The following is a 17,124-nucleotide window of genomic DNA, read 5'->3' on the forward strand; positions in this document are numbered from 1 at the left end:
GCTACGTGCTGAGCAGGCAGGAGGGGTGAGGGCAGGGCAGGTCGGGCAGGTTGGATGCAGGACCAGCTGATGGGATGGACAGGCAGCAAGAGCGAGGGGCCGATACGGGCAGGAGAGCGGGCTGCATCAGTCCTGGCGCAGGGCATCCCCGCGCAGTGGGAAAGCCAGCCCAGCGGTGCCGGCAGCTGCCTGCGCCCTGCCTGCGGTGCCTGGGGCTGCCTGTCCCTGCGGCAGCGCTGAGCGTCGTGGGACGGAGCAGCCACTTCGGCCGGGCACAGGTTTCGGCACCCCGTCAGAAGCGTTGGCGAGGCCGCAGGATGGGACGCGTGGCGGCACGCCGTGCCTTGTCCATGAGGAGCCCTGCGGGGAGCTCACGTGTGCGTGCCGCGGCTGCGCACCGCTGTGGCTGTTTGTCCTGACCGCGCTTGCTTCCCCCCTTCCTTCCTCTCCGTTTCCTCCCCTCTGCTAACCTCTCGCTGGGTCGCCTCCTCCCCCTCGCCCCGCCGGCAGCTTGTGTTCTTCACGCCCTTCTCCCATTTCTTGTTTCCAGCTCAATGCGCTACCCCAAGCCCTCCCACCTCCCCAGCCTCCCCGACTCCACCGACCAACCCCCTTTCGTCTGAAACATCCCGGGTCGCCGACAACAGCCATTTTATGCGTGTCTGAGTCATGAAGTAAGCACCTCTTCTCTCGTACTTCATCCCATCCTCTCTCCATCCCGGGGGGCCGGGCGGGGGGTCCCTCTCCTGTGCCCGGTGTCCGTCCATCGCTGCTTGCTCCAGCTAACGTCTCCCGAGCCACGTCAGCCCCATCTCCTCCCATGGACCAAGTGCAAGTGTCCTCCAAGGCAAAGCCCTTGGGCTGGGTCAGCCAGAGACCCCAGCATGGGCAGGGGGGGGTTCAGCAGGCTGCTGTGGGCGGGGGGGGGCCCATGCAGGGAGCAAAACTGGGGTGTCTCGGGGCCAGGCTCTGAGGGATGCCTGCCCCGGCATGTCCGTGTTGGTGGCTGCAAACTGCGGGGATGCAGCGTCCCCCTGCTCGGTTGGAGGTTCCTCCCAGGGAGCCGGGGGCATCGAGCCGGATCTGCGCTAGATGTTCCTCCAAGCAGGGCAGGAGGGGTCTGTGGGGTGGGCACAGGGGCTGCCCCCCCACTGGCCACCCCACGTGTAGCTCAGCCCCGCTCTCCTCTCCCTCCAGCTCAAGCCCTGGCTGCTGCCGGTGCCATCAAGTTCCACGGGGCCACGTTTTAGCGCCCTGACACGACATCGAACCTCTCGCCATCGTTTTTGGTTCTCCCGGACCCCCTTCCCTCCCACCGATGGCGAGACCACCCGGCACGGCCGAGCGGGGAGATGTGTCGCCGACAGCACCAGCTGCTCTGCCCCGTCTCGGAGGAGACGTGCGGGGAGGTTGTCTGCTGGAGTGTGGTCCCCGAGGAGCCCCCGGGCTGCCAACCGGCACAGGGACAGATCGGTGGTGTCCTGGGCGTCAGGCTTGCGTGGACGGCTGGGCAGGGGCATCTGCAGCGGCAGCCCCCGGCACAGCGGCCGTTTCCCTGCCAGGGCAGCTCTGGGGGAGCACAGGACTCCCTGGGCTCCCTGTGCTGATGTTTTGGTCTCCCAAAAATCTGCGAAGGGGCTCTTCTGGGTGGAGACTGGCCAGTCCCCACCATGGATGGTGCTTCCACCTTACGCTGGAACTGGATGCTCCATCTCTGCTCCTCGGGCGCCTCTTCCCCTCCCTGTACCCTGAACCTGCTTTCAGCGTCCGTCTGGCGGGGGGCAGTAGCCGGCAGAGCCTGGCCTGTCCCATCGCTCCTCGCGCTGGTGGCTCAGCAGGAGGAAGAAGGAGCTGTGTCAGGGACAGGACGGCTGGAGATGGGACCGGGGGGGAGGACACGGAGGTGCCCAGGGGAGCGGCGTGCTCAGGATTGGGGTGGTACGAGGGCTGCTCGGGGCACTGGTGCACCGCTGGCACGGAGCAGGAGGTCTGGGCAGGGATGGGGACGTTGCATGGGAGCAGAGGAGCGGTGTGGGGAGCTGGGGTGTCAAGTGAGGAGCGAAGCTGCGGGCTCGGCAGGAATCCCTCTGCGATGGCTGGGGATGGTGATGAGAAGGGGAAGGAGCTTGGGGCCAGGCGGCAGCAGCGGGGCTCGTCCTCGATGTGGGGAGCAGCACCCCGGCTGCCCTCCCATCCCACCGTCACCTCTGAAAACCTGGCACCGCATCTCACCCCACGATCTTGCCATTGCACTCCAGACCCTTCGATTTGTTCGGTTTCCCTGTAGCAAGTTTCCCCTTTTCTTTAGCTTTCTGGAGGGAGAAAAAAGCTGGTTCTGCCTGGAAGAGCGGAATCCCACGCGAGGCTGTGCAGGGCTGCCCCGACGGGGCTGGGGCGGGAGGGCGGATGGAGTGAGGAGCTGGATACCATCCATCCTGCGGCTCTTCTCTACTGGCCTGATCCTGACACCCACCAGGACCCCTGCCCTGCATCCCCATCACCCCCGCGCACCCCATCTTAGCAATACTGGTAGGATCCCAGGAGTCCCGCTCTGCTCCCGAGCCTCCCGCAGCCCTCTTAGCTCATAAAGCTGGCCCTTTATTTTGCTATTACATGCCTTAATATATGTTTTATGGAAATTATACATTTATAATATATATCTATATTTGGTTTTCTCTTCTTTTCTGGGAGGTACTGTTTTGTGCTAAGCTCTCTCTCCACAGGGTTGTTGGCACCAGCCCTGCCGATGAGTTACAAAAGCAGATTCTTTGCCAATTTATCAAAGGAAAAAAAAAAAAAAAGAAAAGAAAAAAAAACCTATTTAAAATATATATATTTTTTCTGCTTTTATTAAAAGCAAATTTATTTAAAATAAAATATAAAGAGACTGTAAGTTTTAAGAGATGACGCGTTTATTTCCCTGTCCCCGAGCGCAGCGGCGTGGTGGCCGGGGCGGGCTCCCCAGCTCGTGTAACCGGGGCAGACCCCACTTACACCGGCTGCGGGGACACCGCCGGGGATGTGCTGGGGACCGCGGTGCACGGCTGTGGCCCACGCAGAGGCTGTGCTGCCCGGCGGGGAGCCGTGGGGGCACGCAGACCCATAGGCAGCCATTCTTCCCGTCTCGGGGGGCTGGAGGGGACGAGGAGCATCCCGGTGCTCCTGCCACTGGCATGCCCGGAGCCACCGGCGAGCTCCGGCTCAGTCGTGCCGTGGTGGCCAGGTCTGAGCCTTCCCCAAGCCGTGAGCGCAGCCCGGTGCACCGGGACCCTACGGCTGCCCTATTGTGGAACCCGGTGGTCGTTATTTTGTTTTTTTTTTTAAATAAAACCAAACCTTAATTCTTAATTTTATTTTGGTTATTATTTTTCATAACACTTCATATACCAGTGACTTGTAACCGAGAAAGGATTTGCATCGGGAGGAAATCTATTTATGCACTAGGGAGGGTGGGAAGGGAGGCATTTGTTTTCTGGGGGTTTTTGCTAGTGTTAGAGAAATAAAAGTATCTAAGAAACAATGAGGTGTCAGTGTCTTTTGTCTAGAGGTGACCTCAGGTAGTGGACAAATGGCTACAGCATCTCAGCTGCTCAGGAAGGGTCTCACCTTGCCTGTAGCGCGCTTGGGGCTGGTGACACCTTCTCCCTGTTTTGGGGGTTCATTTTCCCAGTGGAGTTTATTTTAGCTGTAGCCGCTCAATAGCCAGCCCTCTTGGAGGAATTAAAAAAAAATACATTTGTACCTGGCCAGTTTGTATAAAGCCAAGGAATAAAAGCGGCTGGTTTGTAAATGTGTGGAGCTGGTCCTTTCCCAGGGGTCATGGGTGGAGAGGTCCCTGTGGGGTGGCTCGGAGGTGGCACGTGGGGACCACAGGCAGCAGGTCTGGCCGAGCCATCGGCAGCAAACCCCGGGTACCAGGGCTTGCACGGGGCTGGGGCATGGCGGGTGCCAAAGCTCCCCTCTCCCAGCCTGGCTGTGACCTGGGACCATCCCTGCCCCGCGCGATGCACCGGTGACGATGCTGCAGGGAGCTGTGCGTGCAGCACCCAGCGCCATGCGGGGCTCCCTCCCAGCTGGGGACTCACGGTGTCCTGGGTACCACCTGGACATCCCAGGGGACACCACAGCCAGGTGCATCCCCCTGGTCTGGGGTCTGCTCCGAGCGCTGGCCACCCCTTCCCAGGGAGGACGTGCAGGCTGGAGCAGGGAGGGCAGGACCGGGCAGGGACCCGCGGCCATCAGCCCCTGTATGTCACCCTGCAGCCGTGCCCGGCCGCCGTGCCCGGCCACCGTGCCCCCCCCACCCCGAAGGAGATGCTGCCAGCACGAGGCAGGAGCTGCTGGGCCGTTAATGATTTGCAGGATGACGTGGGGACTAAAGGCCTTTCCAAGGGTCACTACCGGGAAGGCACGTGGAAGGGCGGCTGCCCTCACCCGGCTTCGCCCAGCCCTGCTGCCGGCAAGATGGTGTCTCTGACTGACTTCCAGCGTAAGCGGCCGGGTGGGCTGGGGTGGCCGTGGCCCATCCCCGTGGGACCAGGGCACACTGTGGGGATGCTTCATGGTGCTGAGCCAGGGCTGGAGGGTGCCGGCTGGGGACATCGGGGCAGGGAGAGGGTGCAATGCCAAGCCCCGTCCTGGTGCGGGGGGATGCGGCCGGAGCCCTGCCGGGGTGTGGGAGCAGGCAGGGCTGTGTGTGGGGACGAGCCCCGTGCGTGCTGCAGAGCAGGGTCTGCCCTCACCCTCTGCCCCGGGTCTGCACCGGGAGCAGCAATCGAGAGCATCGCCCGCCTGTCCCACCAGCCGCCTGCACCGACACCCTTAGTGCAACTGCTTAGAAAAATGCTGGAGGTGACCTTCCCGTTTATTTTTCCTTTGTGGTTTATTCTTTATCTGGAAGCCCAGAGGGGTTTCTAGGGCACCTGACAGCCTCCCCAAGGCTTGGGCAGGTGGAAAGGCTGTTTCTAAGCTTTGGGGACAAATCCAAAGCACATTTCTGGGAGGGAATGGGCCAGGGAGGTGCTGAGGAGCGTGACCACAGCCCAAGGTGGGACCCGAGCTGTGTGCCCAAGCCCCTGCCTCAGCCTTCCTCCCGTCCTCCACAGGGATCGGCGTGGGACTGGTCGGCTTCGGCCTCTTCTTCATCCTTTTTGGGATGCTCTTGTACTTTGACTCGGTGCTCCTGGCCTTTGGGAATGTGAGTACAGTGGGGCCGGGGCTCCTCACAGCAGGTGCTGATGCCCAGGATGGAGCAAAGGGTCCGTGTGGGCAGGACTTCTCTGACCCACTCCCCTTCATCCTCCCAGATCCTCTTCCTCTCTGGCTTGGTCTTCATCATTGGCTTCAGGAGGACCTTCACCTTCTTCTTCCAGCGGCCAAAGCTGAAGGGCACAAGCTTCTTCCTTGGGGGGGTCCTCGTTGTCCTTATGCGGTGGCCCCTCCTGGGCATGCTGCTGGAGGCTTACGGCTTCATCAGCCTCTTCAGGTCTGTCCCACAGCACCCAGCTCCCGGCACAGCATGGGTGCCCCGGGCTGGAGAGTGGGAGCCAGGTGACCCTCGTGCCTTGCAGCCCCAGGCAGAGCCCCCGCTGCTCCCCTCCCAGCAAAATCCCGGCACAGAGATTAACAGAGACTTTTGTTTCGATGCAGAAGTTTTTTCCCGGTGGCTTTTGGGTTTTTGGGCTCGCTGGCAAACATCCCCCTGCTGAGCAAGGTGAGCAGGGCGCTGGGCACGGCTCTGCCCGGCAGATGCGACCCTTGGGGTTTGCGGTCCTTGGGTGATACCAATCCCAACTGCTGTGGTTGGGACTGCACAGGGAAGGTCACCCCAGCCTCTCCGCAGCCCCCTGGGGATGCACCGGAGGATTTTCCTGCTAATCAGGATCTGTCCTTGTTGCAGCTCTTGCAGAAGGTGGGAGACAGCAGCTCCATGGTGTGACCTGCGAGACGGGCCACATCGCTGGAGATGGGACAGCGCGAGCAAGCCCTGGGTCTGGCTCTCCCGCAATGAGGTGCCACCTCTCTCGGCCCTGGGACCCTCGGTGCCGGCTGGAGCCACCCCCACTGCGGGGACGGTGTCTCGCTGCCCCGCAGGGCTCCCGTGAGCAGCTCCTGAGCAAGGCTCCAGGGCCCAAACGCTGTGCCAGGCAGGCTTCTGGAGTTATCAGCATTATTTTATTCTTTTTGTCTTCCTCTGTTGAGAGATTTAATTAAAAAGTGTGTCTGAGACCAAACTCAGGCTGTGCTCCTTTCCTGTGGCTCAGGGCTTGCTCCAGCTCTGGCTCCTCGTAGTGTCACCAAGAGGCATCATAGCCATGGCTTGAAGGTGGCACAGGGACCTTCCCATGGCCATTGCTGGAGGTGGCATGGGGACCTTCTGGTGGCCATGGCCCCCGGCTGCCCTGGCCATGAGCCCTGGCCAGCGCGGGCAGCCCTGGCTCGCAGGCAGCGGCTGTGGTGCTGCCTTCCCACGCGTCCCGTGGGGATGTGGGCTGCGGAGAGCGGAGCCTGGGGAGCCGCGGGAGAGGGCAGGGGAGGTTAGGAAAACACCCATTAAACCACATTAACATTTCATGACCTGATCAGAGGAGAGTAAATTACCCCGTTCAAATTCAGCGACCATGAAAAAGCAAACGACATCTGGGGTTATTAATTAATTGAGAGATGCTGGGGGGGGGCTGGAGCATATCCACAGAGTTACAGTGCTGACATCTCTGAGCATTATGGGCCAGGACTCCCATTTCCCACAGACCCGTTTCCTCTGGGATGCAGCCAGGAGGCAGCAGGGCTGGACCCGCTGGCTGCTGCCCGGCAGGACGGAGCTGGTGGGAGCTATGGCGGTGGTGGGCACCGGGACAGCTCCGCCGGGCTTTGAGCCAGGGGAACGTCCCCAACACCCCATGCTCACCCCAATGCCAGCATGGGTGCTGGGGGGTGCTGGCTGCCTACCCATGACCTGGACATCTGCACCGCTTCGGGGAGCCTGCCGAGATCTGCAGCTTTCACCCCAGGAGGGAGCCAGCCCCATCCACTGGAATTCCAAGTGCCTTTTCATTTGCCACGGACGCTCGCGGCCCCAGCGTACCTTCTGGGAGGGCGGTGGGAAGCTGCTGCTGCTGCAGGGACAGAAAGGGAGAGGTTTGGCCAGCTGCTGGGGGCCCTGTCAGGTCACATCACCCCCCACATCCCCTCCGTGTCCCCCCTGCAGCTGATTTGGCCTCAAGGACCGTTCAGGCCCAGGTACATCAGGTGCTGTTAAACCCTGCTCAAGGCAGGATCTGCGCTGCTGGATGCTCTGGGGGCTGAGCATCCCCTGGTGCGAGGGGCTGGCTGCTCACAGGGAGACCTTCACGGCAGGCAGGAGTCTGAGGACAGCGCAGAGCTCTCCTAGCTTAACGTCAGATGATTTTAAAGGAGCTGTTTTGTTCAGGCTGCAGAAACTCCTCTCCCCAGGAGCGCAGCCAGCACTGCTGGAGAACTGGTTGGATAACTCAGCGGGTCTCTGCGATCAGAGACACAAGCTAAATGGATGCAAGCCAGGTTTCTGTGAGCACTTGGGAAGCTGGGTGCAAGCAGGAGTTTAATTAAACCAAGGCAATCACATCAAAGCTGGTCCCTGTGCAGATACCCTTCTTAACTTGCAAGAATTAATTAATGAGTTTGAGTTAAACCTGTTCCCTCTCGATTGAAGCACAGCTTGATTGAGCTGGTGGCTGTGCCTGTTGACGCTTAGCAGGTACTGCACCGGTGCCCAGCTCTGCAGTGGGTTTGCACAAGGTGAAAGCAGAGCTGGGAGCTGCTCTGACAGCTCAGCTGATGTGGGGTAACTCATCTGGGCACCCAAACCCCAGCCTCAGCAGCCAGGCTGAGCCCTGGCTTACAGAAGAGGAGCTCCCCAGCAGGTATAAATCAGGGCAGCTCCCCTAAAGCTGGCTATGGTTGTTTTGGGTCCCTGGGAGGTCTGGCTCCGGAGAAGCTGCTTCCTTGCTGCTGGTTTTGAGGGGGTGCTTTTACTTTGAGCGCAGATTGCAGCGGAAGGCTTTCAAGAGGGAGGAAAAAAAGAGCTAGCAGCTTCCTAGCACGAGCTTGGCTGTGGGCAGGAGGAAGGTAGAGGTTGGTTCAGCCCTGCTGGTATCAGGGGTGGCTTTGATGATAAAGCAGAGGGGTTTGGAGCAGAGTGAGAGCTGGGCAGCCGTTTGTGGAGACGGGATGGGAGAGGAAGCATGAGCTCGGACATCACGCAGGTAAGCAAGGGCTGCAGCTTCCCTCGTGCCTAACTGCAATTCCTGTCTTTGCTTCATCCCAGCTGAAAACTTGGGCTGCAGAGCAACTTTTCCTGGTCAAGCTTCATCTTCAGGGCTTCACCAGAAGAAAGAGGAGTGGTCCTGGAGACACCACATGTAGGATAATGCGATTCCCCCTGTTTAACACCCCCCGTCCCCATGGCAGCAAGCATAGATGAGCAGGGTGCATGCCCTGAGCACTGTAAGGTGCTGTCATTTCATCCTGCCGGGAAAAATCAAGCCAGGATGGAGCATCATCCCTGGGTGGCAGTGAGGGATGCTTCCCATCAGGCTCCAAAGTGACCCAGGCTGTGAGCTGCCTCTGGGATGGAACAGGCAGCAGGAGCTGGAGCCGGTGCTGCTCTGCCCAGCCTGTGTTTCTGAAGCTTATTGCAGGGGAATGTTTTTTCCCTCTGGTTCAGTAAATTGTGGTTTCAGTGTGCCCTGCAAGAGCAGTTCTGGTTTTAAGCAAACACTTTGGGTGAAGCCCTGGCACTGCTGACGTCAATGGCCGAATTCCCCCGGTGTCAGTGCCATCCAGAGCCTCCTCTAAGTCCTTCCCAAAAGTTGCTTTTGTGTCTGAGCTTTTCGGTCATCTGGAACAAGGATTCTCACAAGCCTCGTGTGTTTTTGCTAGCAACAAACTCATGGACTAGAAAAGCGTGTAAAATGTGTGGGAAGGACAGAAATGTGCCTACCTTTTGTGCTGTTTTAAAAGATCCCTCAAGAAATAAGGCTATCCAGTAAAACTTCCTAACGTTTCCATTTAGAGAGGGAAGTACTTAATATTTCAAATTTTATTTTAAGAAATGCACTTGTTCAGGCCAACACTAGAGAGGAACGCATTTATCTTGCAGGAAAGCATTTGTTTCTCACTGGAAAGCATTTTCCTTGAATTCACTCTTAGCTCAATCATTTGAGTCCTTAAAAGCAGGCAGGGAAATAACTTAAGAGCATTCCCCTGCTATTTCCAGAAGAGCTGCTCGTTATAGGATACGTAATTGTATGAACCCCCAGCCCTTTGCAGCAGGTTTCCCCCAACAATGCACGAATCGAACGGGGAGATTGCAGCCTTGCCTGATGGCCCGTTACTTTCCATCATTGCAAACCCAGGTTAAGTGACGCTTTGGTTAGAACTGCCCGATGCGCAGAGGCTGTGTGGGAAGAGTTAAGCGTCCTCCCTGCAGGTCTGGGTCTCCTGAAGGGCTGGGGATAAAACCAGTGTGGTTCCAGAGCCGGCTGCTGTCCCTGTGGCCGTCCTTCCCGCGCTGCCCTGCAGAGCCTGGCCCTCGGCACGGCTCCTGCTCCAGCCCTTTGAGCCAGCGGTGCGATGCTCCTTCCCCCCACCGTGGTTCCTATAGCCCCGTGCACAAGCACCCCCTTTGCAGGTTATTTACAGCCCCGTGTCAGGCCTCTCCATCGCTGCTCCCATGCACCAGCTGCTCATCCCTGCTGGCGGATGTGACTGGAAAATGCCTTGCGGGGATTTTCCTTGCATGGGGAAAGGTGCCTTGTGTTGAGGGGCATCCTCGAGTCCCGGCGCTGCCAGCGAGGCAGGTCAGCCTCAGGGCTAGCACTGGCCATTGCGAGGCAACAGCCCCCAGTTCTCTGATGGACTTGGGTAAGTTGGTTTTGCCCGTAGATGCCTTGATTTCCCTTCCAAGGGGTTGTGGTGCCAGGGACCAGAGCAGGATGGTGCTGCCTTTTCTCCGGTACCCACAGGCCTCTGCCATTTCCAGCTGCATCCTGCTCTGGCTGCCCCACAGGAGTGGAGTCCATCTGTCCTTCCCAGGGGAGAGCCGTGCCCAGAGCATCTAACGCTGCCCAGGGGCTCCTGCAGACGTGCCTCCCCTTGGCCGTGGGTCAAAGGCGAGCTGGAAATGCCAGAGCCCCACGGCCCCGCATCTTGGGACCACCTTCCCCCACTGACGTGGTCCCTTTCCTTTGAAGTCACGCTGCAGCCCCTGCCTCCCCTTTGGGGAACGGGGCTCAGCAAAGCAGGCAGAGCCAGCGGGATGCCCGGGAAGGGGATTTATGTCCGGTGGCTCCCTGCCAGGCGCTCTCTCGCGTTGCTGCGGCTCCCGGGCTGGGCTGCTGCCTCCTGACCTCTGCACCTCGCTGCAACCTGCGCCAGAGAATGAGGCTCCCCCGAGTGACGCAGCACCGGGGCTCGGCGTGGGAAAAGACGTCAGGGCTGGGGGGAACGGGATTGCGACCCGTGGGGCAGAGCCTCGGTGCCTGCTGAGGTCAGCCTTCCCCTGGCTCCAAACGCTGCAGCCAAAATCCCCCAGGGAAAGGAGACTTTAAAGCTCTGATTTGAGGGCGAATCTGTCTGTAGATTCTGGGGCATCCTTCTCACCCCCCCTAGCACCAGTGTCCCCTGGACAAGGGTGACAGCAGTGCCCTAAACAAACCCCATCCGCAACAGGAACGTGCTGGCATGGTTGCATAGCTGGGGATTTCGAGGCAGGGGCAAGCGTATAATCAGGTTTCTTCCAAGAACATTTTTATTGCCTCTGCAGTCATTTCCCACTGAGGTTCCCCGGGCTTGGAGCCACAGGGTCTGACCCAGCACCCACCACCCTGGGCTGGGCACTGCTTAGGGAAACACAGCCGCCTGTGAGCTGGGGATCGGTGCTGTGCCTTGTATGAAGGAGTCCTCTGCAGCTCACGCTGGGGTTTTTGAACAACATCTCCCTTCCAAAACACAGGGCAGAGTGGGCACAGCAGTTTGGGCACCCAGAGCCATGCTGGGCTCCTCCGCACCCTGCTTGTACAGGGCAGAGAGCAGACCATCCCTCCCAACCGCGGTGTGCCGGGCCAGGCTGTGGATGCTCATACCTTGGTCTTTTATCACATGCAACAACTGCAATGAGTTTAGCTGTTCTCTGCCCTGGGCTCTGCATTAAGACTCTGCTCCTTCACTGGTGTAATGGAGCTGGGCAGGGCGGGGTGGGTAGGTGGGTGTGTTTTGGGGGGGGGGTGCGTGTGTGTTTTCCCCCTCGCTGAGCTCAGAGCAGCCCCCAGAAAGGCAGTGGGGTCTGGTGGGTTTGCCATTGGTGTCTGCATGGCTGAAAGGGCTGAGGCTGAGCACCCGTTTGCTGGTCCCACCCCCAGACCTCTGGATAAAACCCCGTTCCTCTGCAGCATGGAGCTCAGGGACATCTCCTTGGGCAGACTGCCCTCTAGACCTGAGCCACCACCACCTGTGTCAGCATCACCCACCAGCTCTCCTGATTGACACCAGCAGGCATTTGGCCCATGCCCTGCACACGCCGTGTTAGCGATGGCTGGGTGCTGACACGCAGCAATGCTATTAACCGCAAGGAGCGTGGGTTTGCAGCTCCCAGCTATTCACAGCTCCCCTTGCCAGCCACGCTTGCCAGCTGTGCCCACCGGGCACGGGGCTCTCCTGGCCATGCCACGCTCCGCAGGGACTGCCACGGTCAGCGTCCAGCCACCTGCCCACGGTGCTGCCCGTGGGATCCCCAGCCCTCCCCCGGCCAGTGGGGAGGAGAAACCCACACGGATGCAGAAACCCAGGCTATAAAAGCATCCTCCCCTTAGGGACACGACGAAGTTGCTGGCAAAGGAGGCGGCTGCCCTGGGAGAGCACGATGTCGGCAGGACACAGCAGAAGGGTGCAGCAGTATCTGGTGGTCTTGGCCGTGACCTGGGGTGCCAGCTTCTTCCCCTCACCAGCCCTGGCTTTGCAGAGGTAGCAGGCATGCGTGTCGCAGGTGGCCCACAATGTTGTGGGTCTTGCTCTCTCCCCTTGGTTTTGAGGGCTTGGGCTGGTGCTGATTCTCCTGGGATTCTCCTGCTGCTGCAGCCATGCTGGGAAACCCCCTTCCTCCTCCTTTTCTGTTCTGTGCTAGCACACCTTCTCTTCCTTGCTCCTCTTCCTCCCTCCCTTTGAGCACTGCATGGCTCAGCAGCACCCTCCTCTCCCGAATAACCAAGGAGGCCAAGACCAAGCGCTTCACTTGCGAACAAATGAGCCGAGCGTGGGGCTGGGCTGAGCCCGTGGGTGGCTGCCCGATGTTGGTAGATGCCTCCTACAGCAGCCGGCCAGCCCCCCGTGGGGTCCCTGCCCCGGGTGGGCCGTGGTGCATCCCGCCTGCGTGGGGCTGGCAGCGCCGTGGCAGCCGGACCCACCGGGACGCGGCTGGCAGCCCCACGGCGCGGGGTGCTGCGGGGAGCTGCTGCCATCTAGAGCCACCCGGCTGGATTTCCCACGGCAGGAGTGCTGGGGGACGGGGGTGGCAAGGAGCTGGGGGGGGGGTGTCTCCTGCGGGTGCCCGGGTGCTCCCCGGCCCCAGCTCTGCCCGTGCCCCCGGCAGGATCGCGCTGCGGAGGATGCCATCCATCCGCCAGACGCTGCAGGAGATGGGTGTGAAGGTGTCGGACGTCTTCCCCGAGCTGCGGCACGCCAGGCGCAGTGGCACGGCCGGCCCCCGAAACGGGACGGCTCCCACCCTCCTCACTAACTACCTGGACGTGAGTCTCTCCCTGCGTGGGGGCTTGTCACCCCCCGATGCATTTGCTGCCGGGGGCTCGGGTCTGCGTGAGCCCCCCAGCGATGCTTCCTGTGCCGTGCGTCTTCCAGACCCAGTATTTTGGCGAGATCAGCATCGGTACCCCCGCGCAGACCTTCAAGGTGGTCTTTGACACAGGCTCGGCCAACCTGTGGGTGCCGTCCTACAAGTGCTCCCCCCTCTACAGCGCCTGCGGTGAGTACGGGGGGCACGGCCGGACCCGGGGTTGGGGCTGAGCCCCTCCAGCCTCAGCTCCAGCTGCAGCCCAGCAACATCCAGCTCGAGAGCTGATCAGAGTGGGCTGGGGAGGGTTTACCTTTGCACAGGGGGTCTGTCTGCTGCTGGGGCAGGGTGAGTTCCTCACCCCACGGAGACTGGGTGAGCAGAGACCCTCAGCCGGTCCTGCCGTTGCTGCCTCCCTCGCTTTCTTTGATGCACCTTCTCCCTCTCCCCAGTTTCCCACAGCCGCTACGACTCCTCCAAGTCACGGACGTACATAGCCAACGGCACGGGCTTCGCTATCCGCTATGGGACAGGGAGCGTCAAAGGCTTCCTCAGCCAGGACATCGTCATGGTGAGTGCGTGCCCTGAATTCGCAGACCCAGAGCTGCTGGCTCAGCAATGAGATGCCCATGTGTGGCTCAGCATCCCCATCTACCCAAGAATAGGGGGCCTCTTGGGGGGATTAACCCCCTCCAGTTTCCTGCAAGGCCACTTGTTCCCTTCCCCAGGTATCAGACATCCCCATCATCCAGGTCTTCGCGGAGGCGACGGCGCTGCCTGCCTTCCCCTTCATCTTTGCCAGGTTTGATGGGGTGCTGGGGATGGGCTACCCCAGCCAGGCCATCGACGGCATCACCCCCGTCTTCGACCGGATCCTCTCCCAGCAGATCCTCAAGGAGGATGTGTTTTCCGTCTACTACAGCCGGTGGGTGTTGTGGGGAGCAGGCGCAGGGGCTGGGGAGGTGCTTGTTTTGCCGGGCATGGGCATTGCAACCACGGCAGTGCTGGGTTCACATCTCGGGATTGGGAGAGAGCCGTGGCTGGAGCTGTGGGACCTGAGGTGGGGTGGAGGGCATGGGCACGTGGAGGATGCCTGCAGGAGCTGGGGTGGAATGAGGCAGCACAAGAGGCAGAGCCAGGTGGATGCTTCTCCGGAGCTGCTGGGCCGGGAGTGCCGAGGCTGGGAGTGGCTGCTGCCCGCTCGTTTGTCACTGTCGGATTGCACGGAGTCACCAGCTCTGCTAGTGGGGCTGGAGCAATCACAGCCGGGAGTGGATTTAGTGTTTCCTCTACAGGCAAAATTTAAAAAAAAAAAATCTATTGAAGGAAAACCTGCACCAGCAGCCAAACCTCTTTTCATTTCTTGCCCCAAACTGTTGTGCATTCCTCCTCCCAGCAGCACCAAAAGCCGCAGGAGCAGGGGGAGGCCCGTCCTGCAGAGCAGGAAAGCTGCGCCCCCCGCCCCAGCACTCCCCACCAGCCCCAGGTACAGCAGCCTGGCAATGTGCAGTGACAGACCCACAAACGCATGCTTAAAGCAGGCACAGTAGCTCTTTACCTCAACTAAAGGTGTATCCATCAATAACGAACAAAGTCTAACGATGCTGGCTGCAACTGCAGCCTTGTCTGAGTGCCCCTTGGTCCCCTTGGCACCCCAGGGACACAGCTGCCCTCGGACCACAGGCTAATGGAGCACCTCTCTCTTTGCAGAGCTTCAAAGTAAGAAGACAAAAAGCACGAGCGCTCTTGAGACAGCACCCACTAACAGTCACCCGCGCACCCCGGGGCCGGGCAGCAGATTCTGCTCCCGCTGCCAGCTCCAGGCGAGCCCTGCCTGGTGCTGGCAGCCGGGCACTGGTCCATAGGAGCTCGCACACTGCAGCAGCCCCACACCGGGCTCTGCCCACACCCCTGCCCCGCGCAGGGGCCAGCACCGACCTGCTCAGAGACCTCAGCATGTGGCACCCCCTCTCCTGTGGGCTCTCACACCCCTCTGAACTAACTCGGGGTTTCTTCTGCTCCAACTTGCTCTCTGCCGCTGCTAACCGGGTCAGCAGAGCCTCGTGCCCGGGGCTGGTCCCTTCTCGCCAGTTTTTCAGGGACAGCAGCCGAGGCAGAATCACTCCGCTGTGTTTTGCACCCTAGGAACGCTCCTCTGAAACCCGGGGGTGAAATAATCCTCGGAGGCAGCGACCCAGCCTACTACACCGGAGACTTCCACTACCTGAACGTCAGCAAGAGCGGCTACTGGCAGATCAGCATGAAGGGGTGAGGCCAGGGAGTGCCTCTGCACAGCACCGGCCTCATCCTGCAAACCTCCCTGGGTGCGCGAGGGTGGGCCTGGGAAAAGCTTGCTGGGTGCTGGGGAAGGTGGTCCACGGAGGCATGTGTTCGCTCGGTGTCGCTGGCGGATGCTTTCCCCTCTGGAGGGGAGCGGGGTTGGTTCCTCCAGCACAGAGTTGCATCTCCATGCTCAGCAAGGAGCCGAGCTGGGGAATGCAGAGGGGGTGGCACCGTGGGCTGATTCCACTTGGAAGCTGCCGTGGAAGAGTTTAACCGCCTTTAGTCCTGCAGAAGGAGTGTGAGGCACTGAAACAATTCTGCTTTGTTTAATTTAAAAAAATAAAAACCACACATGATGAAGCTTAGCTTTCACATTTGAGAAGCTCAAAGGGAGGGCTCCTGGTGCCCCTGGAGAGTTCTTACTCCGGTGGCACCGGGAGCAGCACATGCTCTGCCTGGCCAGCGTTCCCTGGACAAAGATGTGGCACGCTCACCCGCGGGCACACGTGGCCCTGGCAGCTGAGCTGTGGTCACCATGGGAGACTCAGGGTCACCCCCCTCCCGCTCCAGTGTGTACGTAGGAGCTGAAATCCTGTTCTGCAAGGAAGGCTGTTTGGTGGCTATCGACACAGGAGCATCCTACATCACCGGCCCAGCCGGCCCCATCTCCGTGCTGATGAAAGCCATCGGGGCAGCGGAAATGGCCGAAGGAGAGGTGAGCCAACCCCCCCTCTGCCCCGTTCCGTGTCCACGCCGCCTGCCCCCTCACTGCCTGTACCCCAGCCCACCCCTCCCCCAGCAAACGGACTCAGAGCTGTCTCCTCCTCCCGCAGTACGTGGTGGACTGTGACCGAGTCCCTCAGCTGCCCAACATCTCCTTCCACCTGGGCGGGAAGCCCTATGTGCTCAGCGGCTCAGCCTACATCCTTCGGGTAAGCTGCATCCCTCTGTGCGGGGCAGGAGGGCAGCTCTCCCCAGGCTGGGTGCATCCGCTGGGAAGAGCAGTGCAGCTCTCCTGCAGAATCCTGCACCCTCCTGGCTCCCCTTAAAGCAGTTGAGATGAGCTCCAGAATGATGCTTCTTGTTTATCCACAAACCCTCCTGTTTGGCAGAGGTGTCCAGATGAGCCAGACCAACCTGTCGCTGCTTCCTTGGGTGGTTTTGGGGAGATTTGGGGTGAGCAGCAGAGAGCAGAGACAGACAGGGATCCTCCTTCCTGGAGGAAGGAATGTGGAGGCCAAGCAGAGGGTGTTGAGCTGGGGATCGCAGCCCTTCCTTGGGCACGCCGCAGTAGAGATCTCCCTCCTGGCACCTCCATCACCACGTGGGTCTCCTCTTCTTGGCAGCAATCCCAGTACGGGGAAGACATCTGCGTGGTGGCTTTCTCGGGGCTGGATATCCCACCCCCTGCCGGTCCCCTCTGGATCCTGGGTGCCAGCTTCATCGGGCACTACTACACCAAATTTGACCGGCGCAACAACCGCATCGGCTTTGCCACGGCCCGCTGACAGCTGGGGAACCGGAGAGAGGGACAGGGGAACCAGCCTGGAGGCAAGAGTTACCATCGAGGAGAAATGATTTGAAGTGCAAACGAGAACAGCGTTTCCTTACAGCTCAGCCACCTCCTCTCTTTACTGAAGCAACTGCAAAACCTCGCCTTCTCCCACTCCAAAACCCCCGCTCTGCTTCCCGAGAGTCTCTGCTGCTGGGGAGAACTGAGCCTTGAACGCTTCTCCTAGCGAGCGTGTTCAGTCTGGAAATCAAAACGGGATCCTGTGCCTGGAGTTGCACCTCCAGGGATTTTTAGGGTGATGTGCAATAGAGCGCCTGGCATGCAGTGGATCGCTGCTGGCTGGCGTGGAGGTGCTCGCAGGTTGCAGACAGACTGAGGAGGGATGATCTGTTGCAGTTCATGTTATTCTTTAAACGGGAGAAAAATAATCTGGCTGTGTTTAACGATAGTTTTAGCTGGTGTGAACCCTACCCTTCTCCATGAGTTTAATATTAAACAATCTCAG

At 60.1% G+C, this 17,124-nt stretch overlaps 3 protein-coding genes across 15 annotated transcripts in view; all 3 read left to right on the forward strand.

Annotated features, from left to right (window-relative positions):
• Positions 1–1,337, forward strand: part of PLEKHA6 (pleckstrin homology domain containing A6) — a 50,161-nt gene extending 48,824 nt beyond the window's left edge. For 10 of the 12 annotated variants that reach the window (XM_054803945.1, XM_054803948.1, XM_054803953.1 and 7 more), the window contains 2 exons: positions 551–674; positions 1,198–1,337. In XM_054803945.1, coding sequence (XP_054659920.1) covers positions 551–666 — 116 coding nt within the window. In that variant the 3' untranslated portion in view covers positions 667–674; positions 1,198–1,337. The remainder of the gene's footprint in view (positions 1–550; positions 675–1,197) is intronic. The other 2 variants (XM_054803946.1, XM_054803955.1) reach the window with 1 other exon arrangement.
• Positions 1,338–4,396: 3,059 nt separating this feature from the next.
• On the forward strand, positions 4,397–6,221 carry GOLT1A (golgi transport 1A). The gene is made up of 5 exons (XM_054803959.1): positions 4,397–4,489; positions 5,106–5,197; positions 5,307–5,485; positions 5,650–5,713; positions 5,900–6,221. The coding sequence occupies exons 1-5, from the start codon at positions 4,465–4,467 to the stop codon at positions 5,936–5,938; spliced, it is 399 nt and encodes a 132-aa protein (XP_054659934.1). The 5' UTR covers positions 4,397–4,464; the 3' UTR covers positions 5,939–6,221.
• Positions 6,222–11,877: 5,656 nt separating this feature from the next.
• REN (renin) lies at positions 11,878–17,124 on the forward strand. Of its 2 annotated transcripts, none has more exons than XM_054803892.1 (9): positions 11,878–12,000; positions 12,626–12,782; positions 12,892–13,015; positions 13,276–13,394; positions 13,552–13,757; positions 14,969–15,091; positions 15,677–15,821; positions 15,940–16,038; positions 16,453–17,124. In XM_054803892.1, exons 1-9 carry the CDS (start codon positions 11,900–11,902, stop codon positions 16,612–16,614), a joined length of 1,236 nt encoding a protein of 411 aa, XP_054659867.1. In that variant the 5' UTR covers positions 11,878–11,899; the 3' UTR covers positions 16,615–17,124. The 2 variants fall into 2 exon arrangements, with proteins under 2 accessions (XP_054659867.1, XP_054659868.1); XM_054803893.1 differs by having other exon boundaries at positions 13,552–13,748.

This window comes from Grus americana, chromosome 25 (assembly GCF_028858705.1).
Source record: "Grus americana isolate bGruAme1 chromosome 25, bGruAme1.mat, whole genome shotgun sequence".
NCBI classification, from domain to species: Eukaryota; Metazoa; Chordata; class Aves; order Gruiformes; family Gruidae; genus Grus; species Grus americana.

Excerpts from the sequence above, each read along its gene's own strand:
- GOLT1A (XM_054803959.1), top strand. The coding sequence starts at position 4,465 with ATGGTGTCTCTGACTGACTTCCAGC. Across the intron at positions 5,486-5,649 it reads GGCTTCATCAGCCTCTTCAG|AAGTTTTTTCCCGGTGGCTT; the intron begins GTCTGTCCCACA and ends GTTTCGATGCAG. Across the intron at positions 5,714-5,899 it reads ACATCCCCCTGCTGAGCAAG|CTCTTGCAGAAGGTGGGAGA; the intron begins GTGAGCAGGGCG and ends TCCTTGTTGCAG.
- REN (XM_054803892.1), top strand. The coding sequence starts at position 11,900 with ATGTCGGCAGGACACAGCAGAAGGGTGCAGCAGTATCTGGTGGTCTTG. Across the intron at positions 13,016-13,275 it reads CCCCCTCTACAGCGCCTGCG|TTTCCCACAGCCGCTACGAC; the intron begins GTGAGTACGGGG and ends CCCTCTCCCCAG. Across the intron at positions 13,395-13,551 it reads TCAGCCAGGACATCGTCATG|GTATCAGACATCCCCATCAT; the intron begins GTGAGTGCGTGC and ends TCCCTTCCCCAG.